Source organism: Hyla sarda, chromosome 3 (assembly GCF_029499605.1).
Source record: "Hyla sarda isolate aHylSar1 chromosome 3, aHylSar1.hap1, whole genome shotgun sequence".
Classification (NCBI taxonomy): domain Eukaryota; kingdom Metazoa; phylum Chordata; class Amphibia; order Anura; family Hylidae; genus Hyla; species Hyla sarda.
The window spans coordinates 255,369,864-255,384,212 of record NC_079191.1 but is presented as its reverse complement, the minus strand read 5'-3'; the positions used below and the strand labels follow the sequence as shown (position 1 = coordinate 255,384,212).

General features: G+C 37.9%; 1 protein-coding gene across 4 annotated transcripts in view; it reads right to left on the bottom strand.

Annotated features, from left to right (window-relative positions):
- NKAIN2 (sodium/potassium transporting ATPase interacting 2) overlaps positions 1-14,349 on the bottom strand; it is a 948,625-nt gene that overhangs the window by 504,957 nt on the left and 429,319 nt on the right. For all 4 annotated transcript variants that reach the window (XR_008891337.1, XR_008891336.1, XM_056566470.1 and 1 more), the window contains exon 3: positions 8,028-8,108. Coding sequence is in view for 2 of the 4 variants with exons in the window: in XM_056566470.1 (XP_056422445.1) it covers positions 8,028-8,108 (81 nt within the window). In the remaining 2 variants the exon portion in view is untranslated. The remainder of the gene's footprint in view (positions 1-8,027; positions 8,109-14,349) is intronic.

Here is a 14,349-nt window from a genome sequence, read left to right as displayed (position 1 = left end):
CTACTCTATTTGCAAGTTCCATCAAACCTGAGGCAGATCTGGGTTGCGTGTGAAGTGTATATGGCACTGTTTCACCTGTATGTGCTAGAATTGTATAAGAGATACAGATGTAGTGGAGTTAACAGTCAGAGTCGTTCGAGTTAACAAGATACATTAACACATCAAATCTGACTGCCATACTGTATCTGTAAAAACAAAAAGCTGATGCTGTGTAGTAAGTTAATAGTGAGCCTGTAAATTTCTATTCTATACAAATAATGCTGGATAGGAAACCCTGCTAGCATCTACAGATATATTGTTTTGATTTTAAATATTGTATTCAGTCATTATGAAGGTGTCAGACCAATGCTTAACATTTTAAGATAAAGTTATGTTGGGTTGTAGTCAATTCATTCTCTTTTTGGGGTCTACTTAATTCCAATAATAACAAATAAAAAAATTTGCTCTGCATATATTGTAGCCTGGTATCAAGCTCTTGTAAATGAAGTTTGCTCATTATATAGGATCAATGGACCAGCACTGGCAATATGTTGATGGGATGCAACTTATCCTGTATATACTGTTAATTACACTGTTAAATGAGCATATAAGAAATGTGCTTGATAAGCTTTAAGTTGGACTGCTGCAACTCTGAATCCAGCTGTGCTTATACGTACATCAGCTTATAAAGTCAATTCATTATATCATCATCTCTATGTATCATTTTCCCTAGCTTTCTTTTTCCTCTTAAAGTCTGTTGCTTGTAAGTTTCTTACTTCTTACCTTTGACTGAATTTTTTTTATTGCGGCCTATTTTATCGCTCAGTGAATCAAGTTGATTGTCAGAAATACATTGTTTTTCTTAGAATAGACCACAAGCGGCTGTTGTATCATCATGAAGATTTGGTGCTGTAATTTTAGGCCACATTTATACATCCAAAATTTCCATGCAGAATTCCACACTGGATTTCCGGGGATTCTGGAGTCCCATTGAAGTTAATGGGATTCTGCTGCGCTGTGCACATGGAGGAATTGCTGCCAGATGTTTTTGCCACAGAAATTCTGTTTTCTGTGTCCATAGAAAGAATAAACATGTTGATTTTTTCTGTGGACTCCACACAGAATGCATGGCTGTCTATGAGACAGTTGAATACCGTGCGGTCTTGGATTTTCTGTGAGGACATTCTGGATGTGTGAACATAGCGTAACACTTGACCATTGGCCAATGGATACCATATTGTTTCCTGCCTGGTCCCACTTTAGAGTATTCTGACTTACTCTATTCTTGTGACCTTGTAAACTGACTTTGCCAGACTGTTCTTGCTCCTTTACTTCTACATAGAGTCTATCCTTCGCGCTATTCTTCTGAGGCCTTTCTTTTCTCCCCAGATATTTGCTGTTCTGCTCCTTTCATTTTCATTCCCTTCTCCTTTCCAGGCCATTTGGTCCCTTTAGTTTTTCAGTACATAACAGTCATTTGCAATTGATATAAGAAAATAATTATCCATCCCCATTGAAATATTATTGTAACTCATTGACTTTTTATATTAGCCAAATTGTCCAGTAGATGATTATTTTCTGCTAGAAACTGTCTGTTTAAATGGAATCTGCTACACTGAAAATACAGCTAAATCTACAGGCATGATGTCATAGAACAGAAGGAGTTGAGCAGATTGATATATAGTTTGCTAAAGAATGTTCTAGGATAATTTGCCAGTCATGTGGGTTATCCTACTTGGTAACAGACAGCTGTCTATATGCACTGACATACAGACAGCTGTCAATTATTAAGTAGCACCGCCCACATGACTAGCCCAGAATGAGCAGAGGTATACATGAATAAGTGACAAGTTATACAGGAATTTTACCGATAAAACTATATATCAATCTACTCAGCTCCTTCTACTCTAAAACATGATGCCTACAGATACGACTGCATTTTCAATGTGACAGGTTCCCTTTCAGAGGGGCATCTTTGACTGACTTTGTGAATGGGGGTTTGTTATTGAGCAGTCAGAGGCTAGTGCTGTCACTGGGGGGCATTTGAGGTTGTCTTAATGTACTTTCAACATACTGTTTAGAAATATATCAGACAAAGATAAAACGTTTTATGTCATATCATCCATATAAAATCTTATTGTTTTTGTGCTATACTCCTGCACTTATATTTAACTCCTTAAGGACTTAGGACGCATGAGTACGTCCTAAGTCCGGTCCCTGTCTATAACGCGGGGTCCCGGCGGGACCCCGCATCATAGCGGTATGATCCCAGCGCCTATTCACAGCCGGGACCCGCGGCTAATAGCGCGCAGCCGCGATCAGCTACCAGTAGAGAAGAAGGTCCCTACCTTCTTCCGTCTGTGTCCCGGCTCTGATTGATTGCTCCATGCCTGAGTTACAGGCTGAAGCAATCAACCACCTATTACACAGTTTGTTGCCATGCAACGGCAAGGCCACAATCTGTGTATGCAATCAGCCATTGCAAGCGCATAGGTCCCTATAGGAGCTATGAGCTCGCAAAAAAAAAGTATAAAAAAAAAGCCATCCCTTTCAGGTATTCCCTTCTGAATTAAAAGTTTAAATCACCCGGCATTTCCTAGTAACAAAATAAAACTGTGTAAATAAAAATAAACATATGTGGTATCACATGTCCGAATCATAAAAATATACCACTTTTAATGGCATACACACAAAAAAATTCCAAAGTCCAAAATAGCGCATTTTTGATAACTTTTTATACCACAAAAAAGTGAATAAAAAGTGATCAAAAAAGTCTGATCAGAACAAAAATGGTACCGCTAAACACTTCAGATTACGGCACAAAAAAATTAGCCCTCATAGTGCCCTGAACACAGAAAAATAAAAAATTTATAGGGCTCAGAAAATGACAATTTTAAACGTATACATTTTCCTGCATGTATTTATGATTTTTTTTTTAAGTAATACAAAATCAAACCTATACAAGTAGGGTATCATTTTAACCGTATGGCCCTACAGAATAGATAAGGTGTCATTTTTACCGAAAAATGTACTGCGTAGAAACGGAAGCCCAAAAAATTTACAAAAAGGCATTTTTTCTTCAAGTTTGTCGCACAATTAATTTTATTTCCGTTTCTCCGTGAATTTTTTGGTAAAATGACTAATGTCACTGTAAAGTAGAATTGGTGGCGCAAAAAATAAGCCATAAAACTGATTTTTAGGTGCAAAATTGAAAGGGTTATGATTTTTTAAAGGCAAGGAGGAAAAAACGAAAATGCAAAAATGTGAAATCGCTCAGTCCTTAAGGGGTTAATGGGAGGTTACAAATTAAAACAGTTCTCTACATGCATGTACAGGAAACTTTTTCACATTCAAGTGGTTGTACCTTAAAGGTATTTTTTTGGGATAAACAGCATATCCCTAGGATTTTGACACCAAATCAGCAGGACAGCTTACTCTCCTTTCCACACAGACACTGGGATCCATTGGGAGCAAGTCCTGGAAGGGCTAAAATGTTGAGTTCCAATTTCGGTACATTCGATTACATTATACCTTTGTTTCAAATTGCTTGTTTGATAAAAACCTGCTGATGGGATGCTGAAAGTTGACGTAATAAAATTATTAATTGTTCTTCAAAGGATTAATCTTTTTTTTTTACTAACTATTGAGTGCTGTGGTATATCTAATATATATCCCTAGTATAAGACATCCATATCAAGTTGGAAGGGGTCTGGCACTCCTACCAATTAGCTGGCTGAAGAGGCTATGTTGCACCAAGGAGTATTGCATACCCTACATGCATTCCCTACATTGTTTGCCAGACACAACAATGTATATAAAGTAGTTTGTTGTAATGCAGTTTAGCACTGAACAACAACGTGCTAGACAGCCAGTAAATGTATGTTGCTGTGCCTGGAAAACAATTAAGGCAACATAATACTACATGGCTGATTCTACCACTATAGGGAAGCTGTCACCAGGTTTTATCCTACATAATTAGTGGTAACACATTTTATAGAGTAAAATAAGGTTTCTCGTCAGGTCTGGATGTCCTCCTGCCATCCACGGAGCACGGACCGGCCAGTGCCCTGAACTACATCAACAGGATTATATAGTTATCTAGCTATTGACTTTGGAGATCACTATGAACACACTTAACAGTGGGGACTGTATACATCAGGCATGTATCATAAATGGAATATATTTACCCTCCCATATACCTACCTCCGTGTTCACCAACCAGGCATCCCATCCAGACTATCGGGTCCAGCCGCATGCATATGCTTTCTGCAAGCTATTGGTCAATAGCCAAGTCAGTTTCACATCCTGTATAATCTTTACAATTTCTGCACAATATCCTAGTGCATGGGTCAATACAAACCCTGGAAGTATTCATATATAATCCCTGAAGAGCTGATTACTTTGCCACAATACAGCAAAACATGTTGGATTTATTTGGATTAATTACTTATATACATTGAATACTCCCTTGTATCCTAGTATTATTGTCTTTGTATATTGAATTCTCCTCTGTACCCCCGGGGCTACACCCCCGAGGCATACCTTATTGTAAAATTATTAATATTGTCTGTTACTATTATACAGTATGTGTTAATAATTAACTTCACTCTATTTCACAATAGTGCCATTGCGCACATATGGAATAATATGGACTCATATGCCCTCACAATCGTCGGTGCCTAAATGTGCCTGAATATACTATTTTTCAACTGTACTCCCTGTACTGAATCTTGTTAAGCTGTTGTATAATTAATCATGACATTCATTTTAGTGTAGGACCAGGCAGGAGGTACCGGGGTAGGCTCCCATTCACAAGGACTGAAGACCTACCATTTGTAGGAAGGGCAATTTAGAGAGGGCGAAACCAGGGCCCCCTGTTTCTGACATATTTTGTTTGCTAAGTTTTTCTGTCACATTGTTTGTCACTTACAATAAATAGTCACTATGAAAATACGTTCTTCTTGACTCTATATTTAGTTTAAACAATTTCCCATACCATCTTAGATCTGTAACAACTTAATATATTACACCCATGCCACTATTTAAAAATATGTAAAACTTTTTAGAAAAAAATGTATTATGACTTTTAATATGCCATTTTATGATGCCTATAACACTTTTATTTTTCCATCTATGAAACAGTTTTAGGGGTCATTTCTTGAGCCAAATGTGTAGTTTTTAAGGATACCAATTTGGCCTTTTTGATCACTTTTTTTTCTGGAATGTAATGTGACAAAAACACAATTCTGGCATTTGGTATTTTTCTTCCTTTACCCCATTCACCATATTGGATTCAATTTAATATTTCACACAAACATGTATAAAGTCTTGATGGGTTGGGGCCTGGGTTTTTGTTAGAACGAGTTGGGATAACTGTTAGGTTAAGCACCTCACTTCCCAGCTTACTGTCTTTCCCAATTTTAAGTCTATGGAGCTCACCGTATGCAATGAGACTAAGAGAGCAGGGTGCCATTGAGTGAAGCACTTAATTGCATGCTCCTCTTGTCTCTGTCTAGTGATAGGTGGGGGTCTGAACATTCTGACTCCGAACAATCAAAACAGACATAGATCCTAATCAGGGGAAAAAAATAATAAAGGGAATACTGTTACTCTTCCTCTTCTCATAACTCATCCTGGTTAATCTGCACTCCTAATTTAAAAGATTATAGAGCCATAAATAAGTAAATTGTATTATCTAAACTTTTCTCATACTTTCATAAGCTGAAGTTATCTCCAGTTATAGTGAGGGATTTGTTTTACTTGCCCTAGAAATGCTTAGTCCAACTGAAGAATATTAGAGAACTATAGATCTTTTTTTTTCTGGACCCTTTAATAATTATAAAATTATTATCTTGGCCAGCCAATGGTAGCAACCACACACTCACAAATATCAATATACAACACCAATAAATTCACAAAACATACATTGAAAAGTAATAGGACAGTGGAGGTCATAGATAAATTAATTTAGATAATTTTAATTTGTTTGTAAAGATGAAGGTGTAAAATTATAAAGAAGTACAAACACAACATAAGTAAAATGTCCAGACACACAGCTGTACATGTTCCAGTATTCCCGAGGTCAATGTACTACAATTTTACAATACAATCACCATGTTATTTAATTTAGCACTCAAATATTGGTTTAAGGTCAGAATGAATAGAAGGACAAATTCTTCAACAGTGTTAAAAGTATACAAAAAAATCACATTAAAAAAGTCAAGGGTAATACACACACACTTTAAAGGTCCCTCTGGCGATGCTTAGTACAGGAAGCTATTGGGTTGACTACATTGCATTTGTTGAAAGTATATAGAGCATAATTTATGTTGTTTTAAAGTGACACTAATAGGTTGAATTTTGCCAATACAAAAGAACACGATAAACCTACCTCCTGTGGTGGCTTTTGAATAAAGCTATACTTTAAATCATTACTTGCCTGAAGGGTATGCTTTATTCTCCATTTTAAAACAATTTAATGTAATATATTTTTCAGCCTCAATGTGTCATTTTATAACAAGAGGAAATACTTATAAGTGTCATTACGGGTTGGTGTCATATTTATTCTCAGCTATGAATGCACAAAATGAAAACATGAATGTGAAATGTGAATAGCTGGCTAATAAGCAATATGCCAAAAATGACAGCTAATATAGCACAATAGCCTCAAAGGCTTCTTTTATCTTTGCTAAGTGAAAATCACGCATTTCAAACAGAAATGTAATTCAGGCTACAAAACATTAGATGCATTAGAGACAAAATAATTATATTGAATAAGGATAGTTTTAGCCACATGTTCAAAGTGTAAATAAAACATTATCTGATTTGAAAAAAAGCTATTAAATCGTTATTTTTGCTTGTTAATAGATTCAATACAAATTTTGAAGAATTCAAATGGCCATAAATAATAGCATAAAACCAAGGAGGACCAAAGCTCTCCAAATTGGCCATAGACGAAGATGTACAAAAGTGTAGATCAGGGTTGGGTTGTAAAAAATATGTCCCAAGCATTGATCAAATGGAGCACCATTAAATTCTTTATAACATAATGGAAAAATGTGGCACAACTACAAAGCTGACAAGAGAAGGCTCACCACAACAACCTATAGAGCGGCAAGGAGATAAGACACCACTGATATCGCAGAAGATGCTCCAAAGATTCACATCTGTCCATGTATCTGTACATAGGGGGCCTTTATAGAAAAAATGTATTCTTTGGTCAGATGAGAATAAAATGGACCTATCTGATCATTTATGGGCAACACATCTGTGTTATGCAAAACATTTAATCTGTGGGGTTCCGAAATCTAATTTAAGGAAAGATAAATAGCAGTAAATACAGGGCAATTTTTTTGGTTGAAAAACTGTTACTGTCTACCAGGGGTTAGATACTAGGAGATGAGTTCCTTCTCTCATCCTTCTCTCATCTTAGCAATCTTAGAAATTGTCCTGTATTTACTGGAATTAAACAGTGGACTTTATGAGTGCAGATAAAACCTTTCATTTGGATGCCAGCCAGTCCTGAGTAAATGGTTTTTAAAGTGGATAATCTTACGAATGCTAGAACAGTAAACTGGATTTTTAACACTTGTGTATCCATTTATTTGAATTGCCCTTAAAATAAGAAATTCACTTATTTTATATATATAGTTTCCAAATAAAAAAATAATGTTTCTTAAAAAATGTTGCTTTGTAGTGGAAACCATATACTTGGATTGTTTAACCACAATAAGAGCTATTGATTCTAGACTGTTCCATAGTTATATAACATTGACTCGAGCACTTTCTCATATGTAATTCATTGGCAACAACAGTGACACTTGAAGACTGAAATCAACCATTTTCTCATATATAAAACAACTGAAATATAGCATACATTTTGTATATTATGTGGCTAGAAAATTGGCTCCGAACCTCTAGAGCCATTATAAACCATAAGGACATACAAAAAAAACTAAGTATTTGGAAAACTGGAATCTTACAATTTTTCTGAATCATTTCTCTAAGCAGTGATAGTTATTCATAAGATCTGTGAAATGATGACTTACCTTGGAAAGATCTCCCGCTTCCAAATAGAAACAAATAATAAATACATTCCAAGACACCCACACCACGAGCCAAGCAGCATACTGCAAAAGACAAGGCATAAAAAAATTATTCATATTTTATGCAGAGAGCAAGTATATATTTTTTTTTATAAAGTTCGTAACACTAAAGATATAAAAATTCCAAAATACAAACATTACCCATAATAAGAGTCATTTTTAAATTAAGAGTCATCTATTTTTTATTCTTTGTCAGGTTGAAATAAAAAAAAATGTAAAACTGCTTTCCTTTGTTGATCTTCGCTGTTGACATTCTGCCAGTGCCTGTCTCCTCTGCTTACCATTTCTTTGACCATGTCTAGGCACAATCAGTAGCTCAAGCAAGTCAACATTGCAGTCAGTGATTGGTTGAGCAGACACTTGTCTTAAAGGGGTTATCCACCATAAGGTGATTTTAGTACGTACCTGGCAGACAGTAATGGAAATGCTTAGGAAGGATTTGCGCTTGTCTTGGGGCTAAATGGCTATGTCATGAGATTACCATAACACTGTGGCTAGCTTTTTGTGAACTTGTTTTTCCTGTTTGACTTATGTTTTTTTTTACTACAAATCCCACAATGCCATTTTCCTCCCTCTCACACATCAGCCACCCCACCCATTGAAACAAAAGACCTGTGGTTCTTAATCAGGGTGCCTACAGCTGTTGCATTAGTTGCAGATTGATCCCTCCACCCATTGAAGCAGATAGGCTCCCTGTCATCAGCTGACTAGTGAGTCAGGTCTCAGCCGCATTGCAAGCTGGGAAAAATCTGAGACAACAGTCATTTTGTATGCTGGTAAAAATAAATAGTGGGGTGAAAATCACAGAAGAATTGTGAAAAAACCGTCACACACAGGTACAGACAGTATATTATGAACTACACTAACTTTACAGCCCCTGTAGCATAGTCAAATAAAAATAAAATTGAAATACCCCTTTAAGAAGAAGACGAGGAAGTGGTACCATCGGACAAGTGGTGCTAGGGCATCAGGAAGACGAGCAAAGTTTCATTATTTCTGGCAAATTTTGAAAAAAAAATCACAGGACATCCCTTTTAATCCATCTTAACCCCTTAATGACGTGGCATTATTTTAGTGTTTTCTTTTTTTCCTTCTCGTCTTTTAAAATCCATAACTCTTCCAATTTTTTATACATTTTTCATGTATAGGGCTTATTGTTTGTGGGACTTAGTGTACTTTGTAATGACATCACAATTTTACCACAAATGTATGGTGAAGCCAAAAAAACTATTATTTGTGGGGCAAAATTGGAAAAAAAAATGCCACTATGGCACTTTTAGGGGTTGCATTTTTACATAGTGCACTTTTTAGTAAAAATGACACATTGGGGGAGATTTATCAAAGGCATGCAAGAAGGTACGGACCCTCCGGCCATCAGTTAAGGTAATCGGGACCGATCACCCATAGCAACCAGCCAGCAACATTGAGTTGCCGGCTTTAGGTCCCACGATCAAAGCTGATATAAAGAGTTAATAGCCTCTCAGGCTATTAGCTGCGGCCCCTGGCTGTTGATTCCAGTCATGGGCCATGAGGTATGGAGTGGGATGATGTCACAATCCCGCTCCGTAGCTGCTCACCCCTTCCCAGGATATGTCCTGGGGAGGGAAGGGGTTAATGATGCAGCGATTTTTCATTTCAGGCATTTAAATTTTTTATCTTTTAAATTCCATAACTCTTCCAATTTTCTATCCAATTTTTTGTTGTTTCGGGACTAATTGTACTTTGTCATTTTACCTCAAAATCTACAGTGAAGTAAAAAAAATATATATTGATGGGGCCAAATTGAAAAAAAAAACAAAAAAAAAACACGCGACTGTACAAATCTTAGGGCATTTAGTTTTTACGCAGTTCCCTTTCAATAACATAATCAAGTTATTTTTATTCTGTAGGTCTATATGATTACAATGATACCCATTTTGTATAGGTTTTGTTTTATTTTAATAATGGAAAAAAATTATAACTTTGTGTGAGAAAATCAATATCCTTGAAATTGACCTCTTCTGACCCCTATAACTTTTTTTAGTTTTCTATAATTCTACAGCTCATTTTTACAATGCTAGCTGTAGCTTTTATTGGTAGCATTTTTTGTTTTGATGCGACTTTTTGATTGCTTTTTATAATTTTTTTCCTGGAATATGAAGTGACCAAAATTACTCAATAATGTCTACACTGTTTTCCGTGCTGTTTAATTAAAATTACATTTTACTAATTTGGACATTTATGCATTTGGCTTTACCACATATGTTTATACTTCATTTTGTTTACATTATTTTATTTAAAAAATGGGAAAAGGATGATTCAAACTTTTACTAGGCAATGGGAAATTATTCACATTTATAATTTTTTACACAATTTTTTGTCCCCATAGGAGACTGTAACTTGCATTCATTAGATTACTAACACTGTTCAATGCTGTGCTAATGCACAGTGTTGATCAGTGTTATCTGTACTCTGCATCTCTAGCCTGCCAAAGCAGGCGGGGCAGCAGATAAGAGTTCAGATGGCATAGAGGCACGTATGACACCCTCCGGCCACCATGTAAACTTATTGGGATCCTACAATTACTTTGCAGTGGTCCTGCTCAGAAACCTCCACTAACCACTCACACACAGTGTCCGGCTTTAGGTCCCGCAATCAAATATGATTTCAGGATCTAAAGGGTACATAGCCTAGCAGCAGTGATTGCCACTGCAGACTATTAGCAGAGGCCCTTGGCTGACAATTTGTTAAGGTGCAGGATGACATCACAATCCTGTTTCACAGCTGGTCCCCCTTTTCCAGGACGTACCCATCCATTTTATAGGTTAAGACAGTGTATTGTATTAAAAAAAACATTATGAATTTTAAATTCATTCAGACTGTTTTATTGCTGTATGTTTAATGAAAAACATTTTATAGAAAAAAAAATGTTTATGGATGCTAAAAATTTATGTTGCACTATGCCATACAGCATAATCTTTTTCCCATTGTTGTACATTATTTAAAAAACTGAATTGTTAGCAATATTTTTGTTTACAAACACAGTAGCATAGTTGACGACATTATTTCATACAGCAAAATGAAATTATCTGTAACAGAAACAGTGAATATGAGACAAAAATGCACTGTAAACCCACTCTTATTGAGATATTTATTAAAAAAATGTATTCAACTACATGAAAAAAAAAACTGCCTGTCCTGACATCTACTATGAAATCATGAGGAATGGATTCCACTATTATTAAAACATGGGAAAATTAAGAGTTGTTTTTGCACTGATGTATATTTATGATTTCAGAGAGTACACAGAGAGACTTATAAAAGCATTTTACTCTCAGTAATCTAAAGGTTTTTTTTTGCAGAAGAAGCCAAGGGTATCAACTATTTACATAAATATGTAACTACGTACTTTTATTAAGGACTCTTTTTACATTTCATTAAGGACTCCAGTTTATCATAACACAAATTCAAAACATTATTGTAACATGCTAGCAAAAGCCTAAATAGGATACAATTCAAATCAAAACCACTGGATGGCCACATATAGATTCATATAGCATAAACCATCTTAAGACGGAGTATTAAAATCTAAAAAATGTTTAGGCTATTCATCTTGTACCACTCATTCCTCTATACTGTATGTCAAACCAAGTGGACACATTGTATACCCCTGATATTTGTCTATTGATTGGTTTAAGGATTAAATCTCTATATTCATCCAGTACCAACAAAAAGTAGCTTAGTACTACATGCAAATTTATTGTCAAGATGCCTGACAGTATATCAAACCCATAACTTTTTTTATGGGGCTCTCTTTGGCCTCTTTATATACATACAGTGCTATGAAAAAGTATTTTGAACAGTGGGAAACCTTTCCAGAAGTGGACGCACTACCAAAATTACCCCAGATGTGCAGCGAAGACTAGTCCAAAAAATCTCAAAAGAGGGGGGCGTGGCTAGCTACGCATGGCGGCGGTCGCGTGAGTGGAGAGCTCTGTCAGTAACCGGCTGTTACCTCGGCACACCGCAACTACATAGCTGAGTAAAGGACTTAAACAGCACCTGAATACCTCTGGCATCGGCGGATACTGCTTTAATCATGACCCGCACTAGAGCCAAGAAGAAAAGCCCTCTTAAACTTACCACCTTCTTTCCCGCTGCTGAGCGGTTCCAAGATGGCGCCGACCTTCCCGGGCATTCCTCTTATGCGATGTCCCAGCAAGTTGCGTCTACTGCATGGCCTCCAGTGGCGGTGAGTCCTCCGGGCCGTTCATCCCCTGCTCCATCAGAGGTCTCGGTAGGCACTATATCATCCCTCTCACCCGGGTACGCTCCGGGACAGCTTGCGGTGTCTCCCTCCCTGTCAGGGATCCAGGCCCAGAGACGCTCTCCTGTAATGGCGGCACCCAGCGCTATGCACAGCAGCCAGGCCCACACTGCTGGTGATCCTGCAGCTCCTATAACTGAGGCTGCTATGAGAATTCTGCTGGCTGACTTACAGGCTTCATTCCAGCATGCCCTCCATACGGCTGTTAATAGCATTCAGCAGGAAGTGCACTCCTTGGGCTTCAGAACGTCCAATATTGAGAATAAAATGACTGAAGTCACTGACTCTAACAATAACATGGCCGACCTGATTAACTCCATGGATGAGGAGCTCACCTCCCTGAGGCTTAAAGTGGCGGATATGGAGGATAGGTCTCGGAGGAATTACTTTACTGCCATTCTCCCTCAGGCATCATCTCAAGACCTCCTTATTGACTGGGCCCATAGGCTCCCTAAGCCTAAGTCTGTGCCTGTGTCGTCACCCAGGGATACCATACTGCGCTTGCACTTCTTTCACATTAAGGAATAGATCATGCTTAACTCTCGTAACGCTGTTAACCTGTCTGAAAGATTTGCCTCCCTCTCCATTTTTGCTGATCTTTCTGCTGCTACTCTAGCGAGGAGGAGGGAGTTCACTGCAGGCACTCGCGTTTTGAGAGATAACTCCATCAGCTACAAATGGGGGTTCCCTGTGAAGGTGATTGTGACATACGAAGGAGTAAAACATACAGCTTCTATTCCTCAGAGTTTGCTTCGACTCTGCCAGGATTGGGGCCTCGGCTCTGATGTACCCACCCCTCATCCCGCTACTAGAGGAGCACCAGCATATCTAGCGGAGGAATGGATCACGGTCACCAAGAAGAAGAGGAAGACTACCTGAATATGGACTACCCATTAGTAATGTATATCACTGCCATGTTTTCTATATTCGATATTCATTATGATTACTGAGATATCTTATATTTCTCCCTGAACCCCTTTATTCACATAGCCTTAATGCCGGGTTAGCCACGGTTTAATACATTGCGTGTTTCCAATGTATTCCCCGAGGGCGTACTCCAAGCACTCTCCCTGTCTGGTAACTACTGTTTCCTTTTTTATGTGGTCCTTCTGGACCGTCATTCTGTCTGTTTGCCTTTCTTTCTCTGTTTGTGGCGTGATCTTCCCTCACCTTTGTACTTGCATTACCTACACCATCAGGTGCCTTTTCGTGAATGGTGATCCTCGGGAGGTCACCATATGTGCCTCTCCCCTCATTGCTTTCAAGACTGGGTTAATATTTTACCATGACTTTAAGGTTTGTTTCCCTCAACTGTAAGGGCCTCAACTCGCCCTTTAAAAGATCTATGGTTTGGAGGAAGGCTGGCAACCTGAGAGCGGATGTAATCTGTCTCCAGGAGACGCATCTTTGCTCTCAGGACACCCACAGACTTTCGCACAAGTCCTTTCCTACTCTGCTCCATGCACCTGCCCCCCGTAAAAGAGGTTTCTTAACGTTTAAAAATTCTATTGCATTGACTGTTGTGAAGGTGGAATCTGATGCAGGTGGTCGTTTTTTAATTGTGAGATGCACTATTAATAACACACCATATGTGTTAATTGGAGTTTATGCTCCTAATGTTAAACAGGTTAAATTCTTACATACAGTGCTGCGCAGGTCGGCTATTATTCCTCATGATAGGGTTATAATAATGGGGGATTTTAATTGCCCCGTCTGGCCCTCAGTTGACTCCTCCTCCATGAGAAAGGCTGTAGAACCCTCCCCTATGTTTCAAACCATTCATTCGTATGGTCTCTATGACGCATGACGACTCATGCACCCCACCGAATCTGACTTCACCTTTTTACCCATCCCCACAAAATTTATTCTCGAATCGATTACTTTTTGATTAGTGCCCCCCTCCCAGATTGTCTTCTCCAGACACTTATTACCACGATTACGTGGTCTGACCATGTGCCC